Source organism: Fusarium poae, chromosome 4 (assembly GCF_019609905.1).
Source record: "Fusarium poae strain DAOMC 252244 chromosome 4, whole genome shotgun sequence".
Lineage (NCBI taxonomy): Eukaryota > Fungi > Ascomycota > Sordariomycetes > Hypocreales > Nectriaceae > Fusarium > Fusarium poae.
In genome coordinates this window covers 6,143,789-6,161,678 of record NC_058402.1, presented here as the reverse complement: position 1 = coordinate 6,161,678, position 17,890 = coordinate 6,143,789, and the positions used below count along the sequence as shown (strand labels likewise).

Sequence of the window (17,890 nt, the reverse complement as noted above, 5' to 3'; positions counted from 1 at the left end):
TGGTAGCCTGTCTACCCTGAAGTGCATCATGGTGGTAATGGAATAAGTAAGAGAATCATACTGGAAAACAATCTGCTTATACATGATTTGCTTTCTGAAATCATGGGTTCATCATCTAGTCAGCAATGCGTTGTGAGTGTTTGATTAGGGGGGCTCAAAGCACACCAGACAAGCTCCCATGAAAACAGCGCACCGGACCAATTCATACGCTATGTAATATTTTTGTTCATACAGACGCCTGTGCTTGGTTTGAAGCCAATAAGTGAGAATATTGCATCATAAATAATGTATGAGCCCCTCTACCATTACCTCTGGTATGAACCCACATGTCCCAGCCGTTCTACTTGACTGATCTCCTGAACCAGTTCCAACATCCCAAAACCCATCCATATACGCCGTCCTACCGTCGTAAGTTCAACGGCGATACCAAAACAAATTGCGCCTCGAAGATAGCTCTGCTCCAAGACTTAAAGTCGACCGGACCGGATTTCTTTGTCAAAAATCTTGACACCCCAGACCTCATAAAACTGGAGGACTCCAACAGTCTTTAGTCGAAGTCTCTTTCCACAATTTGAGGCATCATCATCTTCATCCTCACTCTCGCTATCCGAACCCCAGGTCGGTAGTACAGGAAGACTGATGCTATTGTGATGAGTGCTCACCGTAGCCTTTTCCTTGCCCTTAGACCGTCTCTTTTCCCCTTCGTCGGGCACATCTGTAGGGCGAATAACGCGATCGAGCCTGTCGTCCTCCATAGCGATCCACTCCAGCTTCAGCTCGGGGTGGTGAGAGAGGTTATCCACGATAAAATTCAAGATCTCACGCATGACCCATATACATGTGTCGTTGTTCCTGAACCGGAGAATATTGATAGCACGGAGGTTGATTAGTCCTGCGAAATATTGCATGAAAGCGTGCTGTGACAGATGTTAGCGACATCTAACAATGACAACAGTAAACTTACCACCGCGTGGATGTTCATACTAAGAGCTAGCTCCTCGAGCTGCAATCCACGGTTGCAAATAAGTATCATTGCTTTCTGGTTCGCATCCCATCCGCTGCTGTTTGACTCGTCCTTGATCATCAGCCTTCTCAAAGTATGCATGTGCTTCTTTAGCACCAACCGGCGAATCTGATCGATTGTGACGGTGGTCCTTGGCGCGAAACTTTCGGGTTTTTGTTTAGCACTTCGTTCTAAAAGGAACAAATCATGCAATTCTTCAAGCTGCGACATGCAATTCAAGAATGCGGTCGACACATTGTCAGTAAAAACACTGCGCAGGGCCAATGGGGAGGTCTTGTTTTCCTTGGAAAGCAAGGTCCAGATGGGTGCTTGGTTACCGACGTTGAGCAGCGTTAGATTCTTCATGCACTTCAAATCAATGGCCCTTGAGAGAACGGATGCTTTGACCGGGATCAGATGCATGCCCAATGTTTCCAGAGCAATGCCTCTGGTATCTCGAAGATACTCGTCGATCGACCGCTGTGACTTCTCCTTGCCATCAATCTGAGACTTTTCAGAGACCTGGCTCTCAGCCTCCTTTATCTCAAGGCGCGTGGTTTCTATGGCGTCCTGGACACGTCGAGTCTTCTGGCGCATTTCTCTGAGCCGGGCTTCTGAGTCCTTAATTTGCCCGAGTTCCACAATTGTGCCCTGGACAGACATTGCCTTGACCTGCTGAACAAATGCGTCTTTCTCTTCCTGTAGCTGTTGCAATTCCAGCAAGAGTGACTCATAATTCACTTGCTGCGCAATCAAGTTCGTGTCGACTTTGTCCAGCCCAGTGGTTGAGGTTGTCTTCGAGTGTGTATCCTGATCCTCTGAGTTGGCAGCCGAAGAACATGCCGTGTTTGGCTTTTCGCATTCTTCGTCTTCAATTTGTTTCTCTTCTGGCTCCTTTCCTTGCTGCTCATCTGATTCTACTTCGAGATCGTCTACAGTATCAAGATGCTCGATTTCAATATCGTCCGGTGATAAATCGCCACTCGATGTTTTGTTCTTGGGTCGCACAGCTAAATCGGGTGTATCGACTGGTCCTGAACTCGCCTGGTCTGGCCCGTCACTTAGCGGCTCTTCACTCTTGGCCACGACAGCAGAACTTTCCGGCGAATCGTTGGACTGTTGAGAAGGACGCTCGCCCGAGTCCACATATTTCCTGGCTGCTTTCTCGATGATATCTAGAATATCTTGCTGCGCTGTAGAAATATCGCGTGTGCCATCTTGTGCCATCAATCTCGCTGACACACTGCGAAGAGATGACGCAAATTCTTCGCGGGGATCCTCCGCAGCGTCGTTACTCTCGGCTTCTAACCCTTCCTCCTGACTGGTCGCTGCTTCGCGAGGGCTCTGATTGAGCGCAGGCTTTTTAAGTATGAAAGGTTCGACATCGAATATCCTCCCAAGAATACCCTCTTGAAGTTTACGCTCCTCCTGAGAGCGGAAAGCCTTCGCTGGCCCACTCGCATCGAAAGTGGTGTTCTGCGAGACGGGCACCACTTGGAACTCATCATCAACATCTGAGTCATCTGGATCTGAATCAGGCGGTGGCCGTCTAGCCTGCAGCGCCAAAGAATCCGACAAGGAAAGATGCAGCTCTGTGAGAGTAGCCGAAGAATTTCGGACGCAAGTCTTAAGCTCCGTAGTCAAATCAAGATTGTCGATATCAAGGACAGATAAGCTTTTCAGCTTCTTGAAGCCCGAAAGTGTTGGGGGCTCCTGTGATTTTGAGTCGCGTTTGCTCGCCTTGGATTTCGAGAACTGCTTCAAGGTTGGTAGAAGAGGAGGAGGTGGCGTAATCACTGGCAGAGATGTCATAGGGCCAGCCAAGGGAGCCGTGAACATTGCTGGGGGCGGTCCCGGAGGAGGCGGAGGAATATCTGACCAGTGAGCCGAAGTTGGGGGGAGGTCATCGATGCTCAGGGGAAGAGGAGGCGGCGTGATGTAGTATGTTTCGCCAGCCTGGAAGCGAATGTGAAATTTGGACAACGTTTGGATCTTATGAAGTTCACGATATACGGGTCGGCTGAGTTCAACACGAATGTTCCATCTAGTGACAGTATTAGCAATAAAGGATCGGGGGGGAAATACGATTCATGGAACACACCGAAAGGATTCGAGAGATTTGGCCTTCTTTAGCGTCAGATATAGTAAAGTATTAAGGAATTTACCACAACTGGTGCTGTACAGATACGGTTTATATGCATGCTCAGCTTTGACGCCAGTGCTAACTGTATCCATGGACAATTCCCTTAGATGCTTTGCATAATCGTAGTCGCTAGTAGTGAATGTATCCAGCCCACCAGCGAGGCCATCAATTGGCGACTCGAATCTCACATCGTCGTCATCGGGGAAAAGGATGTTGAAGCTGCGATAAAGTAGAGCAGACGCAAGCTCACGGAAGTGTTGGGAAACAAGAGCACAGCAGATCAGGTCAGACTGAGAGCACTGCCAAGGCATTAGTCAAGTCACAAGAAGCGTGATATTACCCAGACTCAGTACGAACATGGGATAGTATGTCCCGTTGAATCTCATTCGGGAGGTCGTGAAAGGTGAGCGAGCGCATAGGCAGGGTGACAGCCTCGTTACCAATGGCCTCCTCCACAGTCATGATGAATGAGCGGGGGCAGCGTGGCAACTAGGCTGGCTCGACGAAGATGAGAGCAGGCAGTTCAGAGCTGATGGGTAGATATGCGGGTAGGAAGATGGTGGAGGAGAGCTCAGTGCCGAGAAGCGAGCAATGCGATGGATGAATATCTTGCGATGCGACCAGGGTTTGACTAGGTATGCGCCGCGCTGATGGGGATAGAGATGGGGATGGCATGCGCCGATGTAGGACGGACTCGAATGGATAGCGTCGATCAACAGGAGCTAAGACGGAGGCTATAAACTGGGGCCGGTAAGAGGGAGGAAGCCCATATTCCGATTGAATCGACGGTGCACCAGAGAAGGAGTCTCTGGTTGTGTGAAGACGAAGGATGAACAGAATAAAAGAGGCGAGGATGGAGGAGAAAAAGCAAGTCAAGTGAAGTCAAAGCAAACTAAGCCAAGTCACATCAGTCTGTCGCAAGCCGCTTGGTGTCGGGGTAAGGATGCCTAGGTCCCCTAGGTCTGAGGGGTCAACGTTAGTAGAGGTGGGCTATGAATAGATGCCGGGATTGGATGGATGTTCTGTCAATGGCGGCGGCTGCGGGGCGGATTAATGATTCCCAGCTCCATAAGATCTGCCTCTTTTGCGTTTGTTAGTGCTACCCATGGAAAGCTGAAAGCCTGTGTACTACTTTAGTTAGTAGGTACCAACCATCTGAGGGACCCTGTAGGCCGGACAAGGAATACATACTAACATAAAGTAAGTATAATAGTCAAGCAGCCAAGGTCCAAAATCTACTGGAAGTAATAATGGTGTACTGTTTGCCGATACTTGCAAATATGTTACTGCATATAAGAAGTCTCAGGTCAACTGCCTTAGTAGTCTACCCTTTACCCGGGCAGTTTGTCACGAGCAATGACGTTTCACAGTTTCTTTGATTGACAACTTGTGACATTGACGACTTGCATAGTACCTATCACAGCGACACAGAGAGACATGAAAGTCCAATTAACGCTTGTTTGCCAGCTATTCACCGCCGAGTGCATGCCTTCCTTTGATTGAAGACAAAGGACAGCTACGACGCTGAGTTTGTTGTGAATAGATCTAGGAGTTTTGTTATATCATGTCCATCCTACTTAGCCTGCCAGACACAGTTACCTACAGTAGGTACTAAGGTACCTAGATAGATGGATGCCCGCTACTTCTCTTGCCCTATAAAAATAACTAAATCAGACCCCATGTTGGCCAAGCCATCGTATGAATCAACCCGAACGTTGTGCCTACATTGGTTTCTTGGTCATATATTTATAGTCTACTTTTGAGAGATGATATGCCATTGCATTGAATATTCTCCAGCCGTGCTTGAGGAGTACCAGCCATATAAAGATACAACACAGTGCACACCCAGCAGAGCCTCGGGTGGCACATACATCCTTCCCATTTTCATACGGCCTTTGAAGCAGGCGGGTGTTTTGTTTGTCTTGTTTTCTAAAACACATGTGAGTCAGTAGCGAAAACATTCCGAAAATGAGAAAGGAAAGGGGTTTGTAATCGGCAGGTAAGTGAATAGGTTGATCGTGTTGTTTGTTGGGTCTAGTAGTACTAAGGTAGACATATAATTGCCAAGAGCCAAGTCGGCACGGTCTTGTCAGAGGAAGGGAGTTAGTTAGATTGTTAGACATGTTTTATTAAAGGGGCCATGGTCAACTTTGGAATGACCAAGAGTCGAATACGTAAGTAACAAGAAAACCAACCATACCTAGTCTGTTGTTTTCGCTCCATGTCATGATCAGGAACATGGACTCGAGCCGTCACTAAAACAAATACCTAGGACTACTAGACGGGCTGTATATCAGTTGGCTCTAGAACGTCATGAAACATTAGCTGGAGGATTTGTTCACCCCTACATCCCCGCTCCGTAAACCAGGTCCACATACAGGGCTGTGTACAACCCCTTCAATCATCCGTTTCATCAATACTTATAAGATGTCCAGGAACTTGTATTGATTTTCTGGCCCTTCTCTCGTTCCCACCATTCTCTGTTCTTCTTTTTCGTTTTCAATCAGCATCCATTCATTCCTGTCGCTACCTCCTTCGTTAAAGCTTTCCACTGAGCCTTTGCATATCGTATTCCAACAACATAAGATATTCGTGTATTCGTATCTGAAACCATTCACGACCAGCATTCGTCGCCGTGAATACCAAAGCCACTACTGTTGCTCAAAAGTAAATACACATACGTACATGATGGCCGACACAGAAGAGCCCCAGTTCAACACCTTGGCCGAGCGCATTGCTGCTCTCAATAAACAAAAGAGCTTTGCCAATGCTCAAAGCCCAAGCCCAGGTCCTGGACCAGTTCGCAAGCGACCGCCGCCACCACCACCTCCCGTTCGTCCAACTATCGACGGCAGGAGTCAAACAGTACCGGTGATATCGACTACTCCAAGCCCGTCGCAGAATAATCCAGCGATCCCTCCTCGCCCCTCGAGAAAAGTGTCAACACCACAGCTCACAGCGCAAAACGGTCAGGATAGTCCTCAGCGAGCCCCGCCTCCGCTCCCAAGCCGTACCCCGACCGCACAGTCTGCGCCGACCTTGCCACCGAGACGCACCTCGACCCAGTCTAGTCTGATGGTTAGAAGGAATTCTGGCTCTTCAGAGAGATCGCAGAATTCAGCGATATCTACAATATCAGCAGGCAGACCTCCTTCGTCAGTAACTAGCGTCAACTCCGACGGGGCGAGCTATAAATTGCCCCCAGCTTATGATCCTGCGAGTCTTCCAAAACTACCCCCATCAAAAAGAGAAAAAGAATCTGCAATCAAGGAGAAATCAAGACCTAGTCGTGCTCCTCCATCGCCACAGCCCCTTCGAGCCATTGAACCTGCGCCGCCGGTCCGGCCCAGTCTTCCACCAAGGCTCCCATCGCGCCCAGTGAAACCACAGGCAGATGCTACGCCTGAAGCTCAGGCAGTACCTCAGACTAGAAAATTACCACCCAGGCCATCAACGAACGGGAAATCGAAAGGACCAGTTATCATTGGGTTCTCAAACAAGGAAAAAGCCCAAGACACTCAACCACCACTGCCTGCGCGACCCCCGATTCCTGGTCGCCCACAGTCAGAAAATGAACCACCTCCCGTGCCGCTCGCTTCTCGCCCCTCTATGGCTCAGATTGAAGCGTTTGAAACAAAATCTTTGACTGCAGCTGGTTCCGTAAACGGATGCCTCATATGTCGCGATTGGAGCGCTCCTGATGCAATCGCCGCGCAGTATCCTCGACAGTCTCTACCGAGGAACGATCCGATCGGATATCTGGCCCATGTTCTTTGTGGTCCCCTCCCCTCTTACACAGACAAGGCACGGGCGATATTCACCTGGTTCCATTACAACATCAACTATGATACTGAGGCATTCTTTAACAAGAACATCAAGCATATGACTGCAGAAGATACTGTCCTTGCCGGTAAAGCTGTTTGTGCAGGGTACGCAGAAACTTATAAAGCGGTCGCCAACAGAGCTGGTCTTGAGTGTGTGGTTGTCACCGGTCATGGAAAAGGTTTTGGATATACTCCGCTCAAAAAAGGTGAACGCCCGCCACCAGCCAAGCCGGATGGACATGCCTGGAACGCAGTACGCATTGATGGCGGTGACTGGAAGTTGCTGGACGCCTGCTGGGGAGCTGGTCACGTAGATGGGCAAAACTACGTGGCCAAATTCAACCCTTCGCAGTTTACGTATGCCAACGAGCATTTTGGTCTCAGGCATTTCCCAAAAGACTCACGACACCAGTTCCGTGCTAACGGCGTGCCTGTGACATGGGAATACTACTACACTGGGGATATTGACGGTGAGCCCCCTACCGTATGTGGAACCGCAAGCGAAGAAGGCATATCAGAGCCAAGCATAGAGCCAAAGCATCGCCATATTTCTATCGACAGCGGAGACATTGTGCGCTTCCAGTACTCTAAGATCTGTGAGCACTGGACGGAGGAGAAATGCGGTGGCAAAGAGCGCTTGGTGCTTCTCAGCCTCCCTCGAGGTGAAGGCCAGAGAGATGAAATGATACCCCTGGAAACAAATGGGTTCTGGTACTGGCTCGATGTCAATGCGAGGGACTTGGGACCCCGGGGCAAATCGGTACGATTACTCGTTTTGACCAGCTTTGATGGCCGTGAGGATGCAACAGGAGTTACGGCTAAAGAATTTCTCGCCAAGGTCGGCAGATGCGCGATGGGCTGGTCGTACCTAGTGGAATGGGAGTTGGTCTGAGGCCTCTCAACAGATAATCACAAAATGTTAGGTGCTTCTTATGGTGCTATATTTCTTCATGTTACATCCGAAATAACTTTGGTGTTCACCGTCGCTAATTAATCCTCCGTCCCGTCCGTTATTGCATGAGCCAAGCACCACTACCACCGCCATATAGCACCTATCTCTAGTAGAGTTATCTCTGTGGTGGAGGGTCACCTCGAATAGGGTACGCAAAGGGTTCTCCAAGACAACGATAGAGGCTGACCGGCACGAAGGTTTTCGCCGAGCCCCTGATAAGTGCATCTTTTTCTTGGGTCTCATCTTGGCAATCGACTCTCGTGACGTACACGTAGACTACCTACTAATGTACCTAACGTATGGACTACTGATGTAGGGATATGATCTCATGAATGAACAACCTCGTGTTCGTCTTCAAGTTGATTGCTAAGTTGCTGAAAATTTTGATTCGATCGACAAGTTTGCGATTACACCCAAAACAAGGGTCCATATTATGAGCAATCGGCTTACACGAGTAAGGTAATAGAGGGGACAGGCCGTGAATAAGCATGCGCAGCTTTTAGGTTGAGTATCAAAAAGTCCCCGAGAAATGCCTCCATCTCCACACTTGTGGGCTTTTTAGGTGGTAACTTCCCGTCCCGAGCCCGATGTAGCATCCATCCATACCTACCAACCTCCACTGGCTTTCACGGTGAAACCGCAACAACCTCAATCACAAACTCCATTCTCGATGCAAGTGACCTTGAGAGGAAATCAGGCCACACCCACACTTCTTGACCGTGGCATAATATCGGGGACGCGTCGTAATGTGCGATATGCAATTCCACAACACCCACCTTGACAGTCGATGAGACATATCAGATTTCTTGTCCAGCATCAGTGAGGCACAAATTTCAAAGTACCCATTCACGTGGGTTTTTGACAGGAGACGGATGGACTGATAGACTGGCTGACTGACTGACTGACAGAAGCTGGGCTGGGAGGGCCGAAAAAGAGACTCTTTTTTACAGTGCATTTGCATATGCAGAGGATAAGCAGCCAAGAAACCAGGACAGATGCAGTGGGATTGAAGCGTCCTAGCGCCACGGCTCTTTAACTACGAATGTTTATTGACCTCCATCCCATGGGGCAATCGTCGCCCCAGTTCCAGCTGTCCCCGCACTCATTGACACCCAGATTGGAGGAGGGGGCAAGGGTCATTGGGTGATGTGCGGAGGTTTCGACATGCTATTGGGCTGTAGGGTGTCCTCCATGTCGGTATTATTCTCGAATCTTTCGACTCTATTCAAGGGAGAGCAACGTCTCGGCCGCACCCTCGGTGCCTGGGTATAGCCGTTCGTCCTGCAGGTGAGGAGAGATGGACTGGATCATCCAAGCCCTTTTAGCTTCTGCAAGGAAGGCTCACACAGCCCCGTTCCCACTGGTAGCAAAACCCTCAAACGTTACGATCTCTGGTGGAGAGATATGGAAAACAAAATGCCTTTATCCGAGCTTGCCCGGTTACGCTCGAACCTATCAGCACTTTGGCCATGGCACCGAAACTTCTTGGCAGTCAAGGTGGAAAAGGTCAACGAGCAGACTAGAATTGTGGCTGTTGACCGAGTGGACCGACAAGCCAGTTTCACCCAGGTCGGGTCGGCGTTGACAGGCATGGTTCGGAGTCGTAGTGTGTGTAGTCTTTCGGTTAGGCTCGTCATCCTGCTCCATCCTAGTCCGGCTCTAGTCAGTCTGGAGGGTCAGAATATATAAGCCCATGCCCCAAGTCATGGTCCCTTCCTTTTGGAATCGGACCTAGCGTCACCAAGTGACCTTGTCGACTCACGATCGAAATGATCTCTTACAATGCCCGCAACCAGAGAATAGAAGCCTGGGTCAATGCGGCTGCTGAGGAAAGCGAAGACGCAGCCCCCATCGATCCTGAAGCCCGCGACTTGCACGACCAGGAAAAGGCACAGCGCATCGAACATGAGGATTTATGTCGCGAGAACAAACAGGTAGGCCACCGACAGCATAGCAAAATGCGGCATTACGAATCAAAACTCTGACTTATTTACTACATAAAGACGTACAGAGGCGTTGTGTTATTATGGCTCGCCTGGCAAAGCACCGGTGTCGTCTATGGCGACATCGGCACTAGCCCTCTCTATGTTTTCAGTTCGACATTCACCGAACAGCCGTCATGGCACGACCTCGTGGGCGCCCTTTCAATAATTATATGGTCCCTCACGCTCATAGTGACGGTTAAATATTGCTTTATCGTACTATCAGCCGACGACGACGGACAGGGAGGCACCTTTGCCCTATACTCGCTACTTTCCCGATACGCCAACATTGCACGTACAGATCCTAATGGCCCAGAGAGAATCGTCGTGCGCCTAGACCGCGAAACAGGCGCCGACTTGGCGCCGGCTGGAAGAATAGCCCGCGACTTTTTGGAAAGAAGTCGGGCTGCCCAGAGCGTCCTCAAGATTGTTGGTGTATTGGGAGTTTCCATGGTTGTCGCCGACAGCATCCTGACACCCGCTCAGTCTGTGCTGGGTGCCGTCCAAGGAATCCAAGTTATCCGACCTGACCTTGGTAGACCTGCCATTGTGGGAACCTCTTGCGCAATCCTTGTCGCGCTCTTCGGACTGCAGTTCTTTGGCACTTCTAAAATCGGCACCTCTTTTGCTCCCGTCGTTGTGGTCTGGCTTCTCTACAACTTGTCCATCAGCATATACAATCTCGTTCTTTACGACCACACCGTGCTCAAGGCCTTCAGTCCACACTACGCCTTTACGTATCTGATACGGAACGAAACTCACGGCTGGAAGTCACTCGGCGGGTTGCTACTTGCGTTTACTGGTGTCGAGTCACTTTTCGCAGACTTGGGTGCTTTTGGAAAGCGAGCTATTCAGCTATCCTGGTTATTTTTGGCCTTCCCGTGCTTGCTCATGACATATTGCGGACAAGCAGCTTTCATCTCACAGGACAAGACCGGACTGGCATACACGAACCCCTTTTTCCGCACCGTCCCTGAAAGCACATTGTACTTCAGCATCATCATTGCCGTTCTTGCGGCCGTTGTCGCTAGTCAAGCTTTGATAGTTTGTTCGTTCCAACTCATCTCGCAGCTCATGAGACTAAGTTACTTTCCTCATATAAAAACAGTCCACACCAGCCGTCGATTTCACGACCAAATCTACATGCCGCTTGCGAACTGGTTGTTGATGATTGGGACTGTGGTAGTGACGGCTGTTTACAACAACGTAAGTTATTGTCCCATATCTCGTCAAAGACGTCTTAGCTGACTTGGAATCTGGTAGACAACAAGCTTAGGACACGCTTATGGAGTGTGTGTGATAATTGTCACCTTCATCACGACCTGCATGGTAAGCTTGGTGGCGCTTGTTGTCTGGCGAATACAATCTTTCGTCGTGTTACTAGGATTCCTCGTATTTATACTACTCGATGGTGTATATCTGAGTGCAGCACTGAATAAGGTTCCCGACGGTGGTTGGTTTGCGCTGGTTTTGTCCTTCATCCTTAGTACGTTCTTCATGCTTTGGCGATGGGGCAAAGAGCAACAATGGGAGGCAGAGCAGAGGGATATGGTCGACCCTTCGGAATTCGTGCTATCATCTCGGAGCACTTCACGCAACAACTCGATTGCTAGAGGCATGTCTGGCGATGGCTCGATGCGGTCGATACGATTCAGGCTTTCACCAGAGTTTGGAGGTGGGCAAGTGATGACTGCTCCAGGTCTCGGAATCTTTTTTGACAAAGTTGGAGGCACCGGCGATCATATCCCCAAAGTCTTTACACAGTTCATACGGAAGTTTCAGACGCGACCGCAGGTTATTGTTTTCTTCCATATGCGTTCGCTATCGCAGCCTACAGTGCCATCCGACCAGCGCTTCGTCATTGCTCGAGTCACAACCAAAATCCCTTCTTGTTACCGGATCGTACTTAGACATGGCTACATGGACGATATTCTTACACCCAACCTGGCACCAATCATTGTTAACGAGTTGATGACTTTTATTACCAGAGGTCCATTCCCGCCCGACGAGAATGACATGCCACCAGAGTTTCGGGGTGAGCTAGAAGCGCTTCGGGCCGCGGAGGAAGCGCAGACTGTCTACCTGATGGGCAAGCAGACCATGAGGGTACAAGAGGCGGAAAAGATGGGATTCACAAAGTTTTTCCGCCGAATAGCGCTGGAAGCATTCTTATGGGTCCGCGAGAATTCGCGAACCAAGCTCGCCAACCTTAACATTAACCCAGATAATCTGGTTGAGGTGGGTTTTGTCAAGGAAATTTGAAAGACGACCACGAGTATTTACAAGAGATACCCCAACATTGGCTGCCAGGAAAAGCCAAGTTAAAATGACTGATAGATAGAACAACTGCATGGGATAACTTTTACGATTTGGAACAATGGCGCTTTTGGGATATTAGGATTGACCTGGAAACTCGACTGATGGTATCATTCTGGCTGGCAAGCACAAACTCTCCGCTCTGATTCCATGTTTAGGTTCACTTGCTTGCACACACACACAATCCGGAGTTGGAAATGGTAGCGATATACCCTCAAAAGCGAATAAACTGGACGAGTTAATGGCGTGTGTTGAAGTCTTGGTATTTTGATGTTTAATGAGTGATGCCTAGACGTCTCTACTGTGAGGCATCTATCTGTCTTAGTCTACTAAGGAGGTGAGGTATCTTGAGTATCATTCATTGCCCGGGTATTTTGCATGTCTACAGGTTATGGTCAAAAACCTTCTTTACCTTGTAGATTAGATTAAAGGTATAATAAATAAAAAGTTAATCTCATCTCCGGTCGGAAAGTAGATAGATCTTGTTGCACGTGTTTCCGCGTATCCCAGCTCAGGGCCATCGCTCATTCATTCACTCCACATCCCGGCCGCCCACGTCTCTCTCTGCGTCCCGCAGTGCAACAACGTGTCACCAAAAACCTCATCTCGCAACAGTCAATGCAACGATTTGCCTGCTCATAATTCATGCAATCAAATCACTCATGATGCGCCCTTCCTTCACTCGATTTCCTCTTCCTTAACGCAACAACAACAACTCTCATATCTTCATCATGACTGTCACAGCGACAACGTCACTCTCTCGTCCCGAGATTCTCACTCTCTCAACCATCTCGGGCGCATCCTGCGCTGTTCTCGCAAACACCCTCCACGGCGATGGCGAACCTCTCATTGCATCACTGGCTCTCTCCTTTCTTGGCTTCTCGCTATGCTTCGCCATGATCCGCTGGCTAGGCCCTACCTTTATGCGTGCCGGCTTCCGTGGTCGCGACATGAGCAAGCTGCAGCGCACTGAGATTCCAGAATGTATGGGCGCTGTGTGTGCAGCTGTCTATCTTCTCAGCATAATTGTCTTCATTCCATTCCCCTTCTACAAGGATATTGTCGCGGCTACTAGTGGTGGCGGAAATCGTGATGTCGTGGTTGAGCTTGAGCAGGTCAGCCAGGGGCGTTTTCTGCACAAGTTTCCTCATAACAAGGTGCGCATCAACTCAAGCAATTTTTTTTTCTTCTAAATAGTACACTAACCCCTACAGCTTGCCTCATTTCTGAGCGCCATCATCTCTCTTCAGACAATTGCCTTTTTGGGCATTGGTGATGATCTCTTTGACATCCGTTGGCGACACAAGTGGTGGATTCCTGGTATTGCCTCGATCCCCCTTCTGGTCGTCTACTTTGTCGACTTCGACGTCACATCCATCGTTCTGCCTCTCCAGCTCCAACCTTATTTTGGTGAGCTCTTTGACCTGGGCGCACTCTACTATGTTTACATGGCATGCGTGGCCATGTTCTGCCCGCAAAGCATCAACATGCTTGCTGGCATCAACGGTATTGAAGTTTCACAGTGCGTCGTCGTCGCCATCCTTCTCGCATTCAACGATTGCCTGTACCTCTTCACACCCTACCCGCACCCTGCGACTGATTCTCACTTATTCTCTCTCTACTTTCTTTTGCCGTGGATCGGCGTCTCATGCGCCTTGCTCTGCCACAACTGGTACCCCGCCAAGGTCTTTGTCGGTGACACGTACTGTTACTTCTCAGGCATGGTCTTTGCTGTTGTTGGTATCCTCGGCCATTTCTCAAAGACGCTTGGGCTCCTTCTCGTTCCCCAAATATTCAACTTTCTTTACTCATGCCCTCAGGTCTTCGGTCTTATTCCTTGCCCGCGCCACCGACTTCCTCACTTCAACGCTCGGAGTGGCCTTCTCGAGCCCTCTGTGACTCCTTGGTCTGCTGAACGACAGCCGCACCCACTGGTCGCACGCGGGCTCCATCTCCTCGGTCAGCTACGACTCGTAAAGGTGACCGTTGACGAAAACGGCCAGTTCGTCGAGACGAGTAACTTCACTATCCTGAACCTCTGGCTCGTTTGGCGTGGGCCTCTCCGTGAGGATCGGTTAGCTCTCGAAGTGACTACGCTCCAACTTGTTGTTGGTCTGTTTGGTCTGTTTGTGAGGCACCGTTTAGCACTACTGGTCTTTAAGGAAGACAACTGGGGAACTATTGCGCAGTGATAAACAGATATCGACTTTTGATAGAACCAGGCGTGGGTAAAATTGGAAGAGGAGAACTTCACTCAACCTATTAGATAGACATTTCATGGGACACCAAGACTAATAAATGGAAAAACTTCATAAGTGCCCCTCCGTGCTTATTTGAACTGGATCACTTTCACAAAGCTTCATAGATTGCTGTATGAATGAATAGTGTGGCACTAAGAGATGATACGTCTTTCAAAGGGGTGGATTTCCCATCATTTCAAGCAGCACTACATAACTTTGATGTGTACATGCAAGCACGGGCAACGCCTATAATTACATAAAACGAGCCACCTGAGCTCTCCTTTTACAGAAAGACCTTGCTCGATGTTTCTCTCCCACATATTCCTTTGCTTTGTCAAGTCTCTTCGACATTGGAGCCATGAAGATCGCGACAATCAACCTGCCAGTGAAATCAAAGGCAGTCCTCCTTTTTCTCTCACAGTTACTCATCATGAGAAATTCCATTGGCCCATAGGCACCAACCTGCTGCGCCGTAACCACATTCAGACACTGAGTTAATCTGACAGACCCGGCAAAATCAGTGTCCGCTACCAGTGTCCTATAACCGCCCCAAACGCCAAATCATCGGGGTAATCATCTGACGTACCAGCCAGTGCGTAGAAATGAAAGAACTCCAGGCTTTTGATTCCGTCATCCCCGAAAAAAAAATAAAACAAAGAAAACTTTGAAACAGTGGCAGCATTAAACATACAAACACTTCGTAGTATTATAAAGAGCCATTTGTCGCGGCAACAGGAGCCATGATCATGCTCTCTGTGGGCTTCTCGATCGAGGGTGAGTCGATTACTATGTCAACCTTTGTGTCCTCAGGGCTTGAGATGGAGGGTTTGAGGACAGCGTGACCGCCAGCAGTCTTGCCAGCAGTCTTGTTCATCCGACTTTTTGTGTAGTCACTGAGGCTGAGTTTCTTCTTTACTGGACTGGGATGAGCAGCTATGCCGTTAACCGCTGGGGGTGCGAAGGGACTCGGTAAAGGGTTTGAAAGAGGCGAATGTGTGACAGCCCCAGGTTGGGGAGTTGTTACACTGTGGATTCCCAGTCCAGTACTATCGAACGACGGTACGGGAGGCAATTGGACCCTTAAGTCTGGAGTTTTTGTTTTTGCAAACGTCTCACTCGCTGCTGAACCTAGAACAGGGGTCGTAGCTGGCGACGAGGCATCCGTCATCGAGACATCTCCAGACGCAGGAAACAAAGGTGGTAGCTCGGAATCTGATCGTTTGATCGCCGGAACATGATCCATAGGCGAGTCAACTTCCATCGCAATGTCATTGGACGCTTGGCTAACCGAGGATCGTCTTCGTTGATCCTCTTCGTCAGTTTTAACTTTATGGCGGCTATTAAGCAAACGCTTCGAAAGCGGAATAATGCGTTTCTTCGGTCGTGGAGACCGGCTAGGCTCGCTGAACCAGGCACCTTCGACGGGGTCGGTTTGTGTCGCGGCATCGCAGTATACTCCTCTGGGTGTTGCTGATGATTCGCGAGAAGGGACGGCAAGGGCCTGCGTGGGCATCGACGGTCTCTGAAGAATGTGCGGGGAAGTGCTGGTCGGTGATCCAGAATGACTTCTACATGTCCCAGCATCAACGTAATTACCGTGGGATGCCACTGAGCCATTGCGGTGCTTCGGCTTAGAGGAAGTGGAACATGTACCATCAGATACACGCTTCTTCTTTCTCGGTGGCTGTTGCTGCTCCATACGACGAAATGTGTCCTCTACCATGGCAACTTTCCGCTTGTCCCGGTCTGTGGGCTCAGTCAAGATACCAAGCTGGTCGAAAGAGCCCTGTCTCAGAGGAGTTAGATCACGGCTCGGGGGTTTGCTTCGAAGAGAGCCGGACTGTGATCTGTTGTCGTTGTCTGCACCTTCGTCGACATGACCTTCACTCGTGGCTCGGCTAGTGATAGTCTGTCCTGTACTCGTGGGCGAGATAGCCTGTGTTTTGGACTTTCTTTGTTTCTTCTTCGTCGGGCCACGCACTTGCTGCTTCACATAGAGATACTGGCGATGGAAGCGTGCGAACGCACAGTTGTTATCCAGGTCGCACGCACAGCCGCCATATTCCGAGAGAATCCGGCTCATCCAATTCGATATCGCCATATACTCTGTGTCATCCACGGGCATCTCTGCGTTGCTAGAGGAGTCGTCATCACTCAACCCAAGAAGATGAAGCCAGCGAGCATCCACACTCTTCTCCAAGCGAAAGTCCCAGGGCAGGGTGATTTGCTCGTTGGCAGATATGTGCCTGTCGCTGACAATCCAGAAGTGGTATTCGCTTTCATCCGAAAGATATGTGTCCAGTTGTGCATTGGGTTTGCAACTCCTGCGTACGTAGCGAGCTAGAGAACCTTCTTGTCGTGTGTCGATATATAACGGAAGGACAGGGTGGAAGAAAACAAAGGGGAGAGGAGAGGAGAGGTCAGCCCAGAGATTTGCTGGGTCGGCGCAGTAGTCTTTTTGGAAACCGATTGCACCATTCAGTTCCACTAGAGGCACGTCCTTTTCAATTGGTGTGCTGGATTTCAGGAATCTCCATCTGAGAGCCTTGCCGTCATCCAGTGTTCTTGTGGTATCACCGACTTCAAGCTCGGGTTTATTCGCTTCCAGGTTGGTGGGTGATTTTTGAAAAACCTCCGAATGGTGTCTGCCAACTTCACTCCTCATCGTATTGGGGTCGCGAAGCCAGCGAGATAACGCCGTGGGAATAGCGAGACTAGCGAAGGCATTGTTGTGTGAATCGGGGACATCTCTTGCATTGTACAAGTTGTAAAACCCTTGGGAGTATTGGTGAATTTGGAAATCTTCGGGTAGGTCTGGTGGGGTGGTAGCAGGGCTTGGAGGATGGACAGTATTTGATCGGCCATTTCCGTAAGAAGGGCTTCGTTTGGGGGCTTGGGAGCTGACGGATTGTGAAGAGCGGTGTTTCGCCTTTTTGGGTGGAGGGTGTTGGTCGCCGGGATTGTTATGTTTTCCATTCTCTTGGGGGCTAAGGTGGCCATTTGTTGGTAGATCGGCGGGCTTTGATCTCTTCTTGTGGTTTTTGGAGGGAGGTCGCTTCGTTCTTTTGTCAGTACGCTCGTCTCCTACAGCTCCATTTTTGAGGCGAAGAGTACGCTCGATAGCCTTCTGACGATCGAGAGGTCGGGGTTTGCATTCTGCACAAGAATGAGCAAAGTCCTCACGGATTGCCTCTTCTCGATTGTCGGGGTAAAAACAATCGATATGCTGCCAGGTATCACACGTCTCGCAATAAATGGTATTTCCATCATCGTCAGAAAAGTTACATATACACTTTATTGTGTATGGTTCCTCTTCCGCTCCGTCCGCTGGTCGAGCAGCGTCGTCCCTGGGTGTTGCGCCCAGCGGAACAGGAGCGATCTGACTAGGAGCCGCGAACTGCGTAGACAGCGACGCCGGTTTTTCGGTCAT

At 49.6% G+C, this 17,890-nt stretch overlaps 5 protein-coding genes across 5 annotated transcripts; 3 read left to right on the top strand and 2 right to left on the bottom strand.

The window, feature by feature from the left end:
* Positions 1-467: 467 nt before the first annotated feature.
* Positions 468-3,608, bottom strand: FPOAC1_012077 (uncharacterized protein; the record flags this gene model as incomplete). The annotated part of the gene is made up of 4 exons (XM_044856440.1): positions 468-917; positions 965-3,047; positions 3,105-3,445; positions 3,504-3,608. The coding sequence occupies 4 exons, from the start codon at positions 3,606-3,608 to the stop codon at positions 468-470; spliced, it is 2,979 nt and encodes a 992-aa protein (XP_044703753.1).
* Positions 3,609-5,834: 2,226 nt separating this feature from the next.
* On the top strand, positions 5,835-7,862 carry FPOAC1_012076 (uncharacterized protein; the record flags this gene model as incomplete). The annotated part of the gene is made up of 1 exon (XM_044856439.1): positions 5,835-7,862. One exon carries the CDS (start codon positions 5,835-5,837, stop codon positions 7,860-7,862), a length of 2,028 nt encoding a protein of 675 aa, XP_044703752.1.
* A 1,829-nt stretch (positions 7,863-9,691) lies between these two features.
* Positions 9,692-12,166, top strand: FPOAC1_012075 (uncharacterized protein; the record flags this gene model as incomplete). Its single annotated transcript, XM_044856438.1, has 3 exons — positions 9,692-9,856; positions 9,926-11,110; positions 11,168-12,166. The coding sequence occupies 3 exons, from the start codon at positions 9,692-9,694 to the stop codon at positions 12,164-12,166; spliced, it is 2,349 nt and encodes a 782-aa protein (XP_044703751.1).
* A 785-nt stretch (positions 12,167-12,951) lies between these two features.
* Positions 12,952-14,412, top strand: FPOAC1_012074 (uncharacterized protein; the record flags this gene model as incomplete). The annotated part of the gene is made up of 2 exons (XM_044856437.1): positions 12,952-13,377; positions 13,435-14,412. 2 exons carry the CDS (start codon positions 12,952-12,954, stop codon positions 14,410-14,412), a joined length of 1,404 nt encoding a protein of 467 aa, XP_044703750.1.
* Positions 14,413-15,166: 754 nt separating this feature from the next.
* FPOAC1_012073 (uncharacterized protein) lies at positions 15,167-17,890 on the bottom strand (the record flags this gene model as incomplete). Its single annotated transcript, XM_044856436.1, has 1 exon — positions 15,167-17,890. The coding sequence occupies one exon, from the start codon at positions 17,888-17,890 to the stop codon at positions 15,167-15,169; it is 2,724 nt and encodes a 907-aa protein (XP_044703749.1).